The 16,866-nt window shown below is 44.6% G+C and overlaps 1 protein-coding gene across 4 annotated transcripts in view; it reads right to left on the reverse strand.

Moving 5' to 3' along the window:
* Positions 1-779: 779 nt before the first annotated feature.
* LOC142575918 (uncharacterized) overlaps positions 780-16,866 on the reverse strand; it is a 235,836-nt gene continuing 219,749 nt past the window's right edge. For all 4 annotated transcript variants that reach the window (XM_075685722.1, XM_075685719.1, XM_075685721.1 and 1 more), the window contains exon 9: positions 780-7,123. In XM_075685722.1, coding sequence (XP_075541837.1) covers positions 7,073-7,123 — 51 coding nt within the window. In that variant the 3' untranslated portion in view covers positions 780-7,072. The remainder of the gene's footprint in view (positions 7,124-16,866) is intronic.

The following is a 16,866-nucleotide window of genomic DNA, read 5'->3' on the forward strand; positions in this document are numbered from 1 at the left end:
GCAAAAGACTAGAAGCGCTGTTTGTACAAATTCACGTTGTTTTACCCACCATGTGGCCACGTGAAAGAGCTGTCCATATTGTAAATAAATACTTTTCTAGTTCGAATGTGCAGAAATGTAGGTGTCAGCTTATACTTTCTTGCTAGCAACCTTGTCTGCCTTTTGGAATTTCGTTTGCTTCGTACACACTGCGCACCTTCCCTGGATACTTCCCGTACTGCTTTATTTTGTCTGATCAGACATGTTACCAGTGAAAACGAGTAATAATGTCCAGCGAAACACCCTAAGGCATGAAGAAAGTTTAGTTTTACGTAACTGAAGCATCAGTTACATAAAAATCGCTGTCTCAGAGTGTGTTTGCATTGCGGCCCAGTCATCTATCTGCTTCCGCAACGCTTTGGTAGTTGACATTGCCTGCGGCAGTTAGGCTATGCTAAACTCAGCAAAAAATAAAACTTGCAACTAAGATAGAAATAAATATATTCCGCTTCAGCAGGGTGTTGTAGTCCGAGGAAGGCTGAGAGATTACAAGAAAAATATCTTCTGCACGAAATGTAAAATATTAATTCACGAGAGATTACGTATCTTGCTACATTTTATGAAAAAAAGTGCATATAAGGTTCGCAGCAACGGGTGGAAGAACACGCTGTAAATCAGCGCTGTAAATCAGGTATCGGCAGACTTACAAGCTTGCTGGCGCATACGATGCAAAAGTGGTGCGACATAATCAAATTGAAAAACGTGACTATATTATTTGTGAAAATAACATGAAGCAAGTGAAACGAACGAAATATCAGACATTTTAATGAACAGCAGATGCGGATTGAAAGATATTTTTTTACACAGTCAACCACAGAACACTATTGCAAAAATTCGTGAAAGTGAGCACAAACTTCACGATAAATCACACAACCACTGTACATGATTAAGTTACAAGAGCAAATAAACACAGAGGCACATAGGCTTCAGCATAAAACATCAATGTCAAAAACATCGCGACATCTCCGGTGGTAATAAATAAAAGAATCGTGATGGCATGATTAAATTATAGCTTCCATGGCTTGCTTTACACCAAACATCTGGAGAAAAAGAAACAAAACACGCTACTGTTTGAAGCGGTCACAAGACAAGTTAAAGTCTAGCTTAATGCCAAGCGATCCTACTTCTTACGCCCATTTCCAACACAATACACGAGATCACAGCGTCCTGGACGGCCAGCTAAGCAATATCTCGCGTGCGACATTGTATTGAATGTATAGACAAACCGCGAGGCAATTATTGCCGAAGCATTCTTCAAAATAGCCTTGTATTGTGGTCCATAAGTATTGCGCGGAGGGCGAACTGATTGAGCAACGTTGCCTGTCCAGGCATCTCCACTATGCTCGCGCGCACTTCCAATTGAAATGAGGCTACGCGTCACCGCGTTTTGTTAATGTGTTTATAAAACCGTGGTAGCGATAAACAGCCCAGCATCGGCCGCCTCAAAAATGAAAAAGAATCAATCACTCGAACGAATAACAAGAAACACCAAGAAGGCAAAAGTCGCTCTTTAAAAGCTAGATCCACATACACTTACCAAGACTATTGTCGTTTATGTTTCAGAGAAACTAAGAACTGGAAATATATCTGAAAAGCTTAGTGGTCTTGTACCGCGAAGGCGTTCGGAGTGAATGATTCACACATCCACATTTGTAACACCAAATTTTGTGATAAAATAATCAGCCAGCGTCCCAGTTGGTAACGTTGCTTAATTTGTACTGTTATTAAACATAATGAGAGCATTGGTATTTCCCTACTCCGGTGGAGTCTTCAAACCTTAATGTAGATCGTAGAGTTGAGCAGCATTGAATCCTATTTGCACTTGTTAATAGGCATTTTTATTGTACTGCACATGCGTCGTCAAGACGCATTGTTAGGTAAAGGGATGGGCAGCTTCATACGGTACCGCCTTGCGACACTTTGCAACAATGATATTGAAAAACCACAAAACATTCAGTTCATAATGTACCACCGCATTTATGCTGAATGTGCTCGATGGAAAACTCAGTAGTGTCATTTGTATAAGCCGATACATTATGCCTACCAGTTTTCTTTTTTTTTTTGTGCGTGCACGGCCCATACAGGCATCTATTTGAAGAGTTGGAGCAGCGGCCGTTTTGATTACTGTAACGAACTGTTACGATGGAAAGCGTGGTTATGTTGATTGACAACAATGTTTCTCAAACAGCCCTACATTTGTACCTTTCCATCGAGAGACAAAGCATGAAGTCATAGGATTGGCAAAGTGAAGATAAATGAGATCATTTTCAGCTATGAGTTTCACGAGTGCTTAAGACTCCAGCAATATATTTCACTAGTGAGGGTAAGCTGTGTAAACAGGCGCATTTTACGATTTGGGTAATGAAAGGCTTCTCCACAATGCCGTTTTCACACAGCCTGTCAAAAACAATGCAGTAACCCCACTGTGAGCAAACTTTCAGCGTGCGCGTGGAATAGGAGGCCACATTAGTCCCGAAAAGGTATACTGACTTCGTACGATTCCGATGAAAGTATAGTGGAACTTTATTGTACGCGACCACAAGGCTTCTAATGTGCACGGGTGACGCGTAAACTTAAGAGAGAAAGCAAAAATATAGCGGAGCATTATCATCGACATTAATACGTCATTGACTTGCAGAGGCCAAACGTCGCTGTTGTCGAACTAACAGCGCCGGTATTATGGTATGCAGACAACGCGTGTTCTCCTGTCAGCAACACATGGCACACTTCACATTGAGCGCATTGAGCATACACACACACGCGTTCTTGAAAACATGAAGGGTGAAGTGCTCTCGGGAAAAGCTTCCGATTGTTATAAACATGCTTCAGTGAATGCACCCAGCGCCGATGTATTTCGTCGCTTCCCTAAATTGCAATGCCATTGTTGCTACCACGGCGAATAACACCTCGACGTTAGGAATTTGTCACTGCCGTACAGAGACGCCATCAAACAAACAATGGAATAAAGCTAGATCTTTAAATAATGTTTCCAAAACACCCGTGAGGTTTACTCAAGCCAGGAAATGTCTTAGCTGTGGAGGAGACTGATACTAAAAAGGCCCGCAACAAATGGAATGGCAAAAGCAAGCCCATGTCAGCCTACATAATTCGGATGCCGCCTTTTGAGTCGACAGCACCTTATGTCATGGCGCTGCATGCTTGCCAGAAAATGGCGAAACGGCAAACCGAGCAAGCAGTGCGATGACGAAGCAAAAGAAACAGAATGAGTAACTGCTTATGTAAACCCTACAAAGGTGATCGTGGAAATTTCTTCGCGGAAAGCGCCTGCGCCTGCTACCTCGAATGTCAATGAATGGCCAGTTGGTTCAGCTTGCTTCGAGTCAGTGTACCGCATCCAAAATGCCCTCTGTAATCACAAATAGCGCCGACCGAGCGGACAGAGATGATATCGACAAGTTTTTCTGGGCGAAAGAAAAACAAACCAGTTGCACCGCATTTTCTTGCACGGTGAAATGCGATGGAAGGAATTTTTTATCATGTTTAATTAAAATAGCCAATTAAAGAAGGGACACATTAGATCATCGGCAGCTGGTAGTCTATAGACAAAGTGTTTCAGCTAACTTCTCATCTTTCGTAACAATCACCCGCGCTCCCGGTACAGGGTAGCCAGCCGGAGATATCCTCTTGCTAACCTCCCAGTCTTTTCTTTGTCTTTATCTTTTTTTCACTCTCTCGTTAGGCAAACTTGCCTCACACATTTAAAAAGCAGCAGCAGCGAGTGTCTGAGTCGAATCAATGTCGTTCGGTGTCATCTTGAAAGCAAGAATCATCATCGGCCCGACTGTAGCACAAAGCTACTAAAAACACACACACACACACACACGGATTTCTCGGAAAAAAAGAAAGTAAGCTTCGAAGAAAAATTCATGCTGGTCCAAGAGGATGGGAGGATTCATGCCATGTTGAGAAAAATTCCAACTATTTCTCGAGGACTCTCATACAGTAGCGATCATCTCATCAACCTAAATATCAAGGTTTCACTGCAAATGTTTCACAGTATTGAATAATATATAAGCGATTTGGTTCCTTATATATATGTTTGTCACGGCTTTTTCTAGCTCCGAGAAAGCGCCAGATATCTAAACAACGGCCTCATGACTAGCTGTCATCGAGCAATGGCATTAGTGCAATAAAGAAACGTTCTCGATAAAATTTTCGATGGTGCAGACAGAACAGGGTATATGAACAGGTAGATCGACTTCGGTAGAAGACGCCACATGAAACTTTGCTAAGTCTACGAGCAAAATGAGAACAAGGTAAAACCAGGAGCGCGGCTCCTTCTTTTACCTCGTTCTCGTTGTGTCCATTCTCTTGAATTTCCCTCTCGCGCCTTCCCCTTATTTTCCCTGGTCTTTTAGGTCTGGTACGCTTTCATTGGGCTAAACTAAAAGAAGTAAACGATAGCAGCTACCTTCCTCGGACAACTCTACTGAATAATTCTGAAAATACTTCGCAACTTCTTAATAAAGTTCTGGCATTTAATTCGATACTTCCAAAACTAAGCAATGCTTGTAAATAACGAATAAGGCTGCTCGCATTTCTGAGTTCCTAAAGAGTACATTGAGCTGCGCTTGTATTTCTGTAGCGTACGCACAATTTGGTAAAATGGGCTTAGGTTACGTGAAACAGCCTGTTTGTACTGCGGTGTCACACTGTCCGACATGCACGTCACTTTTTTACTTGGAAGCAGTTCTTATGGCCATAGTTGAGGCTTTACATTTTTTGAATCTCTAATGTGTCACTGTAGCTTAATTTAATGTGTGCCTTTAGCGTAGACCTAAACTTGCCGCAAGTGGATAACGACAACAACGTACTAGCCGCACATCGCAGAGCACCATCTCTCAAGTACGCCAAAGCCAAAGAGCGAATGGACTTTTCTGACTTATGGTCGTATGGCTTAAGCGCATGAGAAGCTTCGCCTCACTTCTAAATACTCTAGATCTTTTAGGATTGCGGCATGAGCACCACCACGCAGCATTTTTCACGTGTTCCAACATGGCAACCGTTCACTGCAGCGGTAAATGCTTTCATGTTAACATCATCCCTGAACAATAACAGAAAGCAATTTCCTAGTCAATGCAGCGCGGTAATCGGAGCTTAGGCTAAGCTCCTGCGAGTCTTCCAAATTTTCCCCAATGACTCCGCAATAACACACAATATACGGTGCCTACGCAAAACTTATGGAAATAAGCAACGTAACACTCGAATGAGAGATCTTCAGAATGTGTGCTTTCAATAGGAATAAGCTTTAAAACAGTAAATTTTGCACAAGCAATTGTCGAACTCAAACACTCGTGTTTGGTTATGCAACGCATAGCACGCGATATCCGCTACAGCTGATTACAGTTTCAAACATTTTCACCGCCCTTGTCCCAACACACTTGGCTTGATTTGAAAAAAATATAGTGAATAAAAGGGATAGTACCAGAACTTGGAGTAATGAACACCTGTACTACCATGTATTATTGCAAAAATCACTTCTGCCTTACCCCAGGCTTGCTAGAAGGACTACTACACTTTCGTACCGCTGCTTTGGTTTTCATATTTTGTCTACAGAAACACACTTCAAGGGTCATGTCGAACAATACTGCTGCAATAGTCTAACCGTATTATCTGAGCTCAACATATGAGCTTAAGGCACTGCCCAACCACGTTTCATGAGCGAAGGCTTTGTCAATACCTGCAGCAAAGTGGCAGCTTGCAGCACCCTTTTAAGACTATAGTTATTGTTACAAATTGCTTTTAAATGGCACGTTTGGCGACTATACGAGGGCACTCGTTGAGTTAGGCATCAATGCTTTCATTCGTCAATACACAACAATTTGACTTTTCTATGAAGAATAAAAGTTCGGGTTGCGATGAAGATCACAACACAGCCGGGTAAATAGACTACATTTTAATATGTGCCTTCTTACCTGCCTAAATAGTGCTAGTAAGTATAGCTTCGGACAGCACCACTTTCATAATCGCGCAATAAAAGCTGTCAATACCAAATATATGCATTCAGTAAAAGAAATTCTGGGAATGTAATAAAATTAACAATGACAGGATGAAAAACATATACACCTTCAAATCAGCCCCAACGACTTAGCCATCACTAAATACGCGCAGGAGCGAATTTTTCGCGTATAAAAAAGGGAACATGACAAACAAAAGTGGGAGTAGAGTGAATATGACTGTATGTGGTGCGGAACAGTATGCCCTCATAAATAATGTTCATTGCTAAGCACGTCTGAGAAAGAAATAAAACGATGCATATGAAACCGGTAAACAAACAAACAAATAAACATAACGAAAAACTTTGAATCTCGCTGCACCAGCCATGTCTCTCACTGGATAATTGGCGAAACAATAATGCCCACTGTCTTTGGTCATGCCGTTGAATATAAGTTAGCTCGCCGGATATCATTCCAACCAAGCTCACGAACTTCGAAGAAAGAAGTGCTGACGCTGCTCGTGCCATTCTTCTGCATCGGTAACTGTTCACAACGTCAACGCATCGTCAATAGCGATAAAGAAGTTCGAGGAGACGCGAACAAGTTTCTCTGCACCACAGTTAAACGCAGTGGACAGGAACGTAAGTGTTTTGACTAGAGCACGGCAGTAAACGTGTCGCGGCGCGGAGTGATGGTGGCGGCAGCTTGTCAGCCAGTCGAGATATCAGCAGCTGTTGAGGACAGTCGCGGGAGCAATATAGTGAGACAAAGAAATGACAAAAAAGAACGCTCTGCACGCGCACACACCACAGCACGCACGCGAACTTATGGCACAGCAGACAGATCGCTACACTCCTTGGTCCCGCACCGCTCGAAGGAGATTCTCGAATCGTCTTGTCAAGCGCCGCACAGATTCTCCCAGCCAACGTTTTCTTTTTCGGTTGCACGAAGAATAAGCCGGACAGGTTGAGTTCCATTTGCCCATCACGAGAGCTGGTTTGCACCTTTACGCGGAGCGCAGCTTGCCCGTGGCGCATCTTGAGCATAAGGCCGCAGTGGGCACGACGATGTCGCCCTCAACGCTTGGTCCCCATGCAGACGTTGGAATGGTTAACCCAGTGGCTCCTCTGAAAAAAAAAATAAAACGATCAAAACATTCGAGCACTTTCGCTGTTTCACACTCAACTTTTCCAAAACCTATGCAATAGTGTAGACACCACACGGGCATACGAAGGACACAAAAGATGCGACACAATAGTGCAGGTGGCGTCTGCTCCCCGTGCTCGTGTTCTATTTGCGCTACAGCTTGCAATACGTCGTAGCAACGATGCCGAACGTTTACCATTTTTTTGGATTAACCACCAGTTTCTCGACCAAATCTTCTACAGTGCTGAACCATAGCACATTAACTCAACAACAAAGGAAAGTTCAAAAAAATATCTTGGAACGCTCAGCTCCGCTCTGTGAACTAGCGGCGACCTTAGCTGTGTAAGGAAGGCCCCATAAGCATGAGAAAGCTGTGACGCTTTTTTAACACCACCGGCGACGTTGATACTCATTTGAGTGGTGGCATGAATAAAACGCGCAATCTGAATTATACTACGTATTATAGCTGGCGCTAAAACATGTTATAAAAAGGCATACCATCCCAAACAGGCGCTTGAACGCCGACGTCAACGCCTCTCAAATGGCTAAAACTGTCAATAATTTCAGTGTTCATCTGCTCTTAGTGTGCACAAAACGTTTTGCGTTTACAAAGAACCAAAGGTGTTCGACGTCAGCGATCACATCTCAACGTGTACACTGCTTTGATAACAACGTTCACGCTAAAAAAATGAAGTAAAATTTTACTCTCTCTACACAAATAAAATGTTACCCCTGTCTACAGCAGAAAAAGATCTCAAGCTGCTATTTTTCTTAATTCGTAATTGAATCTGCGAGAATTAAAGTATGACAAAGCGTAAAAGTCATCGAACAGGTCAATCTGCCTAAAATGTGCGTGTTTGTCAAATCGGCACGCCTACGCGGCGTTCGGCTCAGTGAGAGATCCGCTGTGAACGAATATTACTGATCGCTCCAGTAAAACACGCTGTGGGGCTAGTTGGTGCATAACTTTCAATAGATTAACCGCCAGAAATGACAGCACACAAGAAGAAATACAGACAGGACAAGGCGCTGTCCTGTCTGTATTTCTTCTTGTGTGCTGTCATTTTTGGCGCTTAATCTATTGAAAACTGATCGCTCGCTTTTCTGCTGTCGGTTACGGCGTTCACGGATGGAAGTTCAGTTGTGCCTCAGAAGACACTTCGTTCGGTGACTTCCAGGAATTAGAAGGAAGTTGTTTATCATTTCTGGCAGAATTATCTAGGCCTGATGAACACGGTGCGGCAACATGGTAGCTTGAAAAAAAAAAGTGTTATGTGCAAATTAACAAGAACAAATGAGAATATAAAGGTCAGTCCGCTCAGCGAAGTTGAATGAGCAGCGTCTAAATGTCCTGTTAAGAAAATTTTTCAGTCATTGTCACTTAGTAACGATGGTCATAATGGCTTTAGGGTTGCTAAAATACACATTGATCGGCATACTCGCAACTGCAGACACATTCTTCGAAAATGTCAAATCGATGCACGCACGCCGCTGGGTGTTCCATTGCGCCGGATCGGTGTGGCATGGCAAGCGAAATGACTCCAACGCGAAAGGCGTGAACCGCTCCCTCCTCTTCGGTCCCGACACATCCACATCGAAATCACCGACAACGACCACAAGGTTAGTGAATGGATGGATGGATGGCATAACTTTAATGAAAGGTTCTGCGAGCAACGGGGCGCAAAGTACCATAGAGCGGGCTACTCCCACGTTGGGACCGGGAGTTGTAATTCCCTGGCGGCATCGTGGGCTCGCTGGACGGCCTAGAGCTGCTCCACCAAGTCCGTGCTGTGTAATGCTCCTTGTAGCCTGGCGTAGTCTTGATCCTCGTTTGCGTGGGTCCGACCACACGGCCAGAGCAAGTGATGTACGTCTAGTGTGCTATGGCAATTTTCGCAATATGATGTTTTGTATAGGTCAGGCATGTAGTGATATAGTCTGTTCTGCGTGGGGTACGTGTTTGCTTGAAGCATTCTGAACGTGAGGGCTTGAGGCCTGGTGAGCTTATTGTGAGGTGTGCTGTATATTCTGCGCGCTCTAGGTAAAAGTACTTTATGATATTGTTATATGTGGAGGAGGGTCCCGACTCTCGCTGGTTTGGTCACGACCAGAATAGATGGCGTCGCGGACGCTTAGGTCTCGCACGCTCCTGTGAGCCATCTCATTGAGATTGCGAGGGGCGTCCTCGATCTCTCCGAGGTGTGCCGGGAACCAGCAGATGGTGTGATGCTGCAGCGGTGCGGATCTATTGATTATTTGTAGTGCTTGGCTTGCAACTGTTCCTTTCTGAAAGACTTTGACGGCCGAGCGTGAATCGCTATAGACGTGGGTGGTGGTCGGGCCTGTGAGCGCAAGTGCGATGGCGACCTGTTCTGCTATCTCGGACTTGTGGGTCTTGACTGTGAGAGCGTTTCTGACTTGACCTTGCTTATTGATCGTGGTGGCAACGAAGGCCTTCCTGGTCGGCTACAGTGCCGCGTCAACGAAACAGGCTAGGATCTTCTTATCACGTATCACGCAGGATGAACGATCCGCGTGCCAGCCTTCTGGGTTGATGGCGCGCGGGGTTCATGTTCCGCGGGAGTGGGCGAACCGTGTAGGGGTTGCGTGTGTCCTTCGGAACGCTTTGATATAGATTCTCGATTACTGTGGTGTCATGACCTAGTTTGGCTAGGATTTCTCTACCCGGTTTGGTTCCACAGAGTCTTGTCCATTGAGCCCCTTCTTGAGCTTCGGCGATTTCTTCAAGTGTTTTGTGTACCCCCAGTTGCAGCACAAGCTCTGTCTCGGTGTTCTTGGGGATTCCCAGCGCTAGTTTGACTAGCTTCCTCAGTTGTACCTTGAGTTTGTCCTTCTCCGCTACATTCCATCTGTGCATGGCCGCCTCGTAGGTGAAGTGGCATAGCGCAAAGGCGTGTGTTAGCTTGAGGAGGTTTTCTTCCTTAAGGCCGTGTTGTCTGTTTGCTACGCGTCGTATTAGATTCAAAGCATTATTCGATTTTGTCACGATCTTCTCCATTGTCGCGGCGTTAGAGCCGCTGCTCTCAATGAACATCCCAAGGACTGATTTTGCAGACGTATGGAATGGTTCCTCCGTCTTTTGTTCTGAGAGTAATGGCGTGTGTGTCTCTGATTTCGTTCTTTGGTTTGGGACCGCTCCTCGATGGTTTGTAGACGAGGAGCTCCGACTTCGCAGACGAACATCGCAGGCCGGTGGGAGCGAGGTATTCCTCGATCGCGTTGATCGCTTGCTGCAGAGCGGTTTCAATTGATCCCAGGCTACCTCCGGGGACTCAGAGCGTTACGTCATCTGCGTATATCGTGTATTTGACGTTCTCGATTTGATCCAGTTTCTTGCCTAGGCCGGCTAGCGCAAGGTTAAAAAGCGTCGGAGAGAAGACAGAATCTTGGGTGTGCCCCTGTCTCCGAGTTTGTATTTCTGGGACTTGATTTCCCCTAGACGGAGGGTGGCCGTTCTGTCGCTCAGGAACGATTTTGTATAAGCGTAGAGTCTCGTGCCGAGGTCGAGGTTGGAGATCGTGTCGAGTATGTAGCCATGTGATAAATTATCGAATGCCTTATCGAGGTCTAGCCCTAGGGTTACTCTCGCGTCTCCCGTATCTGCGTCAATGATCTCACGCTTGAGGAGCTTCATGGCGTCTTGGGTGGATAGCCCGGGTCTAAAGCCGATCATTGCTGCGGGGTAGCTATCTTTATCTTCGAGATGTTTCGAGAGCCTGTTTAGGACCGCGTGCTCGGCTACCTTGCCGACGCAAGACGTCAGCGAGATAAGTCTGAGGTTATTGATGTTGGACGCCTTGCCAGGCTTTGGGATGAGCACGATGAGGGCCGTTTTCCAGTCTTCGGGTAGTGCTCCATTCCTAAAGATTTTGTTGATTTCTTCTGTGAGGGTGTCGATTGAGGTTTCGTCGAGGTTTCTAAGTGCCTTGTTAGCTACGCCGTCCGGCCCCGGCGCTGACTTGCTGTTTAGGTTCTGAAGCGCCGTGCGTATCTCTTCGGTTGAGAAGTCCCGATCTAGCGCTGGGTTGGTTTTGCCTCGATATGCTTCGGCGGTCGTTCCTCTAGAATTTTTGGCCAGCGGGTGGTACTTGTCAGGGAGACGGTCAATGAGCTCATTTTCCGTGGTAATTTTGAGTTCCTCGTGCATGATCCTGCTCAGCGTACGACCCTGGTCCGCTTTGGTTCTGGTTCTGTCTAAAAGATGTTTGAGGAGGTGCCACGTCATCCCGCTGTTGATGCGGCCGTCCGCGGCATCGCACACCTCGTTCCATTGCCGGTTAGATAGTGCAATATTCTGCAATCAGCCGGTTGAGGGAAGAAATTCTTTTCCTCAGCCATCGATTGTGTCTTTGTTCTTTCCATCTCCTGGTGAGCGATTGTTTGGCCTCGAGCATGTCAGCCAGTCGGCTGTCCATGCTTTGAACGGGGAGATCTGTCTTTATTTCCTGTGCGGCCGCCTTAATGTCGGCCTTTAATTGCGACGTCCATTGTTCCATTGATTCTTTGCCTGTTCGGCGTTCGTGTCTGAACTCGCGGAACTTCTCCCAGTCGACATACGTCATTTTTCTGGGTTCTCTGGATGGGGTGTCAATCGTTGTCTCAACAATGTGATGATCGCTGCCCAGATCCTCGAAGAGGTTGTTCCACTGATAGTTTGGAACGCTGCGGACGAAAGTGAGATCTGGTGTTGTGTCGTGGTTGACCGAGTTGCCCGTTCTTGTGGGGTACTCGGCGTTCGTGATGAGCGTTAGGTCAAGTTCAGCGGCGTCATTTAGTAAGTCCTTACCCTTGGCTCTGCTGGCGACGTGTCCCCAGGCCGTGTTAGGGGCATTGAAGTCCCCGGCCACGATCACGGGGTTGTCGCCTGCACGGTTGCGGGCGAGCTGGAGTATTTGCTTAAATTTTTGTGCTCTGTGCTTGGGGCTGCTGTAAACGTTTAGGATGAATATGCTCTTGGCGTTCTTGGCTCTAGGGAAGACTCCCGTGAGAATGAATTCGCAATTGCTGCTGTCGTAATTAATGTTGTATGTCGTGTGGGCTAGCTTGTTGCTGACCAACGTGGCGATATCTGGCGATACCAACGTGACCATCCAATTGTCCTGTCCGCTCACGAAAAATGTCATCATCAATGGCTCATACCCCCCTTAAGCAAGCAAAAAATGCAATGGCTCATAGTCCAGTAAAGTTTGTGGCTACTCTGCGTGGTTTAGCTGTGATGACACTAACCTTGTTTCTGTGACTTCACAGCCTACTATCAACAAGGTGAGCGGACAGGACAATTGTATGGCACAGTAGCCATATATAGCTCCGCTACGAACAGAAAACAATGGTGGATGATCTTCCGAAGATGAAAACACACTGCGTGCCAACTTGAACTAGATCAATCTACATTCTAGATATTGAATATAACAGAACATCGATTCCGTGTTGCGTTTATTTTTGTCGTGCTCAAGAATGTTCGTCAATCCTAATTCTTCAGTAATAGTGCTTGCGGACGCGTAACCGCATTTTGAGACCACCGATGACAATTTCCTTCGGTCAGCGTGAGTGTCCGGTATTGCATAATGATAATGTAAATCATTCTAAGTCTGAAATTTATAAACTCGTCAACTGTGCTATTACAAGGCGAATGTTGAAACGTCATTGCGACATTTATTTAAACCAAGAGCCACGTTTTATGCCGAACTTGAAACAGGTATACATGGTTTGTCATAGAGAAGAGATATATGCGCGTTCATTCGCATTTATCTTTAGCTGTATTAATGCGACGGCAACGATATGGGGCAACAGAATATGCTTAAGAATTTCACGCGTGCAAGAGACGTTTCGTAGCTGCCAGAGCGCTGTTCCTTGGTGTGCTGCGTCGTGCAGCTATGTCACACCAACGTATAGTTGGAAGACCATTCGAGGAGCCGTTGTTGTTGCCCATCCAACACATGGCTCATATACACTACGGGAAATAGGCAACGAAATAGGCGCATTTTTCTTAAGTGATGACCACAAATAAAATTTCAGAAGTGTTACTGAAAGCTGACATTACCCGCTAAAAATGAAACCAATATTAGAACGCGGAACCAATTTTAATTATTTGAAACAAACATGGAAATAAAAGGAAGAAATACAAGTTTAAGAATGCATTCCAGAGGACTCCTCTGAGGGGCATTCACCCCTGTGGCGGAGTCCCAGAGTAGAGGCCCCAAACGAAAAGGTCCAAGCACAAAGCTAAACCTTGCTATTGATGTGAATAATTGAACCTACGGGCGAAACCACCACACCATTTTATTAGGAAGCATTTAAAGCAATCTGAAAGTATATTATCAGTGAACCAGGCGACAAAACCGGAGGAATAGGATGAAATCACTGGGCCGTTCAAGGGCCTAGAGAAAGTTCAATAACGCCTGGCCCACAGAGGTCCGAGCTGTCTTTCGTACGACACCTGGCTAGATGTTTTAACTCTACAGGCAATTTCACATAGGAAGAAGTGGCAGGCAACAGGATCACGGCATGTTTGCACTGACTACTGCCCCGATGATTTTGAATTCGGATGCCCCCCTTCCATTACTACAAAAAACCCACCGCAAGAACCCAAGTAGCCGCAGTGGCTTAAATTTTGGATATTTTAGATTACCTTTTGAATAACATACTTTCGACTAAGAAGTCATGTCAGGCAACTTCCGCGCTCTAGATGAAAAGAAATGTAGAAGGCCTATCGAAGTGAATACTAATAAACTGTTTTCCTTAAGTCGACGACACTGAAACTGTTTGGAAATCATATGCCGGAAGCACTTTTTAGGACGTGCTAGGACAGTGTATTTCTCTAGGCATATTGCGCGACGTCTACTTTTGCAGAATTCTAGCGGTGGCAAAGAATGTGAAACTTTAGGCTTAATTACGCATTTATTTCTAGCACAATTTCTCATTACGCGAATCACTGCAGATTTCGCAGAACATCTTTGAGATGCAGAAGAAGGAGGTAAAAAGAACTAACGTGAACAAAAACCAGCCATATTCGAAAAATAAACATGAGAAAGAAACAACTGACATGTTCAAACAAATGATAATGTGGCACGTGTTTTTAAAAAAAAGACTGCATCATGTGCTAATGACAAAAAAAGAGACTCAAGAAAGCGGAGAAGAACAAAATTGAACGAGAACCTACCTGCACAGCCTGAATGAGATGGTATGTAAGAAAAGAAAGCGAAAGAGTTCTTAGGACTGTGCAGCATACATTCAGTACATGTGCAGTGCAGGTCTAAAACTAAAGATACAGACGAAACTCAATTCAAAAACCTGGTAAACACAGTGGAAACGCTCACCAGGACAAGACAGGGTAAGAAAGTGTGGGCTTTTTCATATAGACGGCGTTACTGTGGCGCAACGTTTGTAAGTTTACAAGGCATGAATAGTTTCATACAAGTGCTGGGCGATTTACTGATCAACCTTCCGATCAATCGACTAGAGCTTTAATCGCGACAAGTTTTTCGATCAAAATTGGTTAAGCTTGCACGACACAAATCTGCCAGAGAATTGGCAGAAACTGCCAGAACACTTTAACAAGCTGCTGGCAAAAACTGCGAGAGCTGCAAGAACTGCCAGAACCACCAATACATCCAGAGAGCGCGAACAAGATTATCTGCCTCCGCAACTGGACCTGTGAAAATCCATTTTTGTAGTGTGTCATTCAAGTAATATTAGAGACAGCTTTCGATTCAAGGAGCCCGGATTTCTGGAGAGTATGTATCGTGCAAATCACCGGTGTTGATTTATTTCACTTGTGTACATGAACTTAAAAGTCCGACTAACTGATTCATTAATCGATTAAAATGTACCAATTAAACAGGTTGAAATTTTTAATCGACGCCCAGCCCTCTTGGAGATATGAAAAGAAACGCTTAAATGGCACTGTCTAGAACTTCAACGAATGTACAAAAAGATAACATTCTTTTGCGAGTGATTCCATTTGCTTCCATCACAACAAAATCTTAACTGCGCTCAAAAGATCAGTTTTACTCGTTATTTCTTCTTTGTTCTTTTTTTTCATTTGTGCATCGACGGGCGCGTATGCGTATTCTAACACAAGGCGGCGCTATCTACCCCCTGTGAGTTTTGTTTCAGCCCCATGACAGAAATAAATAAATCAAAAGCGCAGTCTTCCTTTAACAATTCAGGAAAGAGCACGAAGTGCTTAGTACGCTATATTTATTACTTACACTGTTAAAAACAAGACAGGTGAGATACAATATGTTACTTGGTATTGACAATAAAGGAATCCGTCAGGCGCCAGTTTCTGACAAATTCGTTCAATTTGGTCCCATCATTTACCGACTTCTGGCACAATTTCTTGTCGTTAAGATGTTTCTCACATTGCCTTACTATCTTTTCCTAACAACATAGTTTCTTCTCGTCACCAATGGCTCTTGGCGCCTTGTCGCGACCGAGAAGTCGATATTCCCTGCGAAAATAAATTTCAACAAACTTTCTTCACAATGGTGTCAGTCGGACTATCAAATCTTTCTTTTTCATCGCCAACTTTGCATTTTCTTACATTAATATTGTAAGATAACAAACATGACAAACAGGACACCAGGTCATAAGCAAGGTGGGTCACCACCTGTCTTCTTGCAGATGCTAAGCCATGAATTTCTTTATACTTATCCTGACAAGCCGCCCCGGAGAGCAATGGTCTGCTACGGCGCCTTTAACCTCTCGCTCTGCATCACTTCAGTCATTCTCAAATTTCCGAAGCGTACAGGTCACGTACTTGTCAGCAATTTCACACAAAACACGGCTGTGACGGTGAGCTTGTTTCCGACGGGCTCGAAACAAACTAAGCGTCTGCCTTTCAAACACAAGTAATTTTTCTGAAACGCTGCTTACTATGTTCACCAGCCTTATGATTCCATGTCAAAGATCTCGAAAATCGATCAACAAGTGACTGCGCAAAGCAATCTGAACAGAGTGGTGATTTAGGCCAGTTGTAACAGTTCAGTCATGATGGCGATCAGCGCACTACATTTCTCAGTGTGATCAACCGCTCCAGATGGTTTTCAGAGAATGTGAAAAGGCATTTGCTTCACCAGAGATGCCAGCACTCAGGGAGGCATTGCATATTCAAGGAGTACAGGAGTACAAAAATTTCACAGCCACCTTGATTCCCCATAAGGAAAGTAGAAAATTGCCTATCATGAAAGGGGTCAGGTGAAGAGACACAATCTTTTCAACGGTATCACTGCATTCTGAGAAGTATACCAGCGATTAGTGTGGGATGGCTTAAGAGTGAAAATCAACGGCGAATATCTGAACAACCTTCCGTTTTCACATAAAATTGTCCTCTTCAGCAACACTAGGAATTAACTGCAACAAATGATTGAGGGCCTTAACCGAGAAATCGTAAGAGTGGGGTTGAAGGTTTATATGCAGAAGACAAAGGCCTGGTAAGAGAACCAAAATGTATGATCGCCAGTCAGCCTCCAGAGTTTGTACAGGAATACGTTTATGCAAGTGAATTAATCACAAGGAACGGTGGTCACGAGAAGGAAACTTACAGAAGTATAAAGATGGGTTAGAATGCATACGGCAGGCATTACCAAATCCTGACTGGAAGCTTACCACTCTCAATGAAAATAACAGTGTGCATCATTGCATTCTACCGGTGCTAAAATAGGAGGCAGCAACATGGAAGCTAAACAAAAAAAGCTGGAAG

Source organism: Dermacentor variabilis, chromosome 3, assembly GCF_050947875.1.
Source record: "Dermacentor variabilis isolate Ectoservices chromosome 3, ASM5094787v1, whole genome shotgun sequence".
NCBI lineage: Eukaryota > Metazoa > Arthropoda > Arachnida > Ixodida > Ixodidae > Dermacentor > Dermacentor variabilis.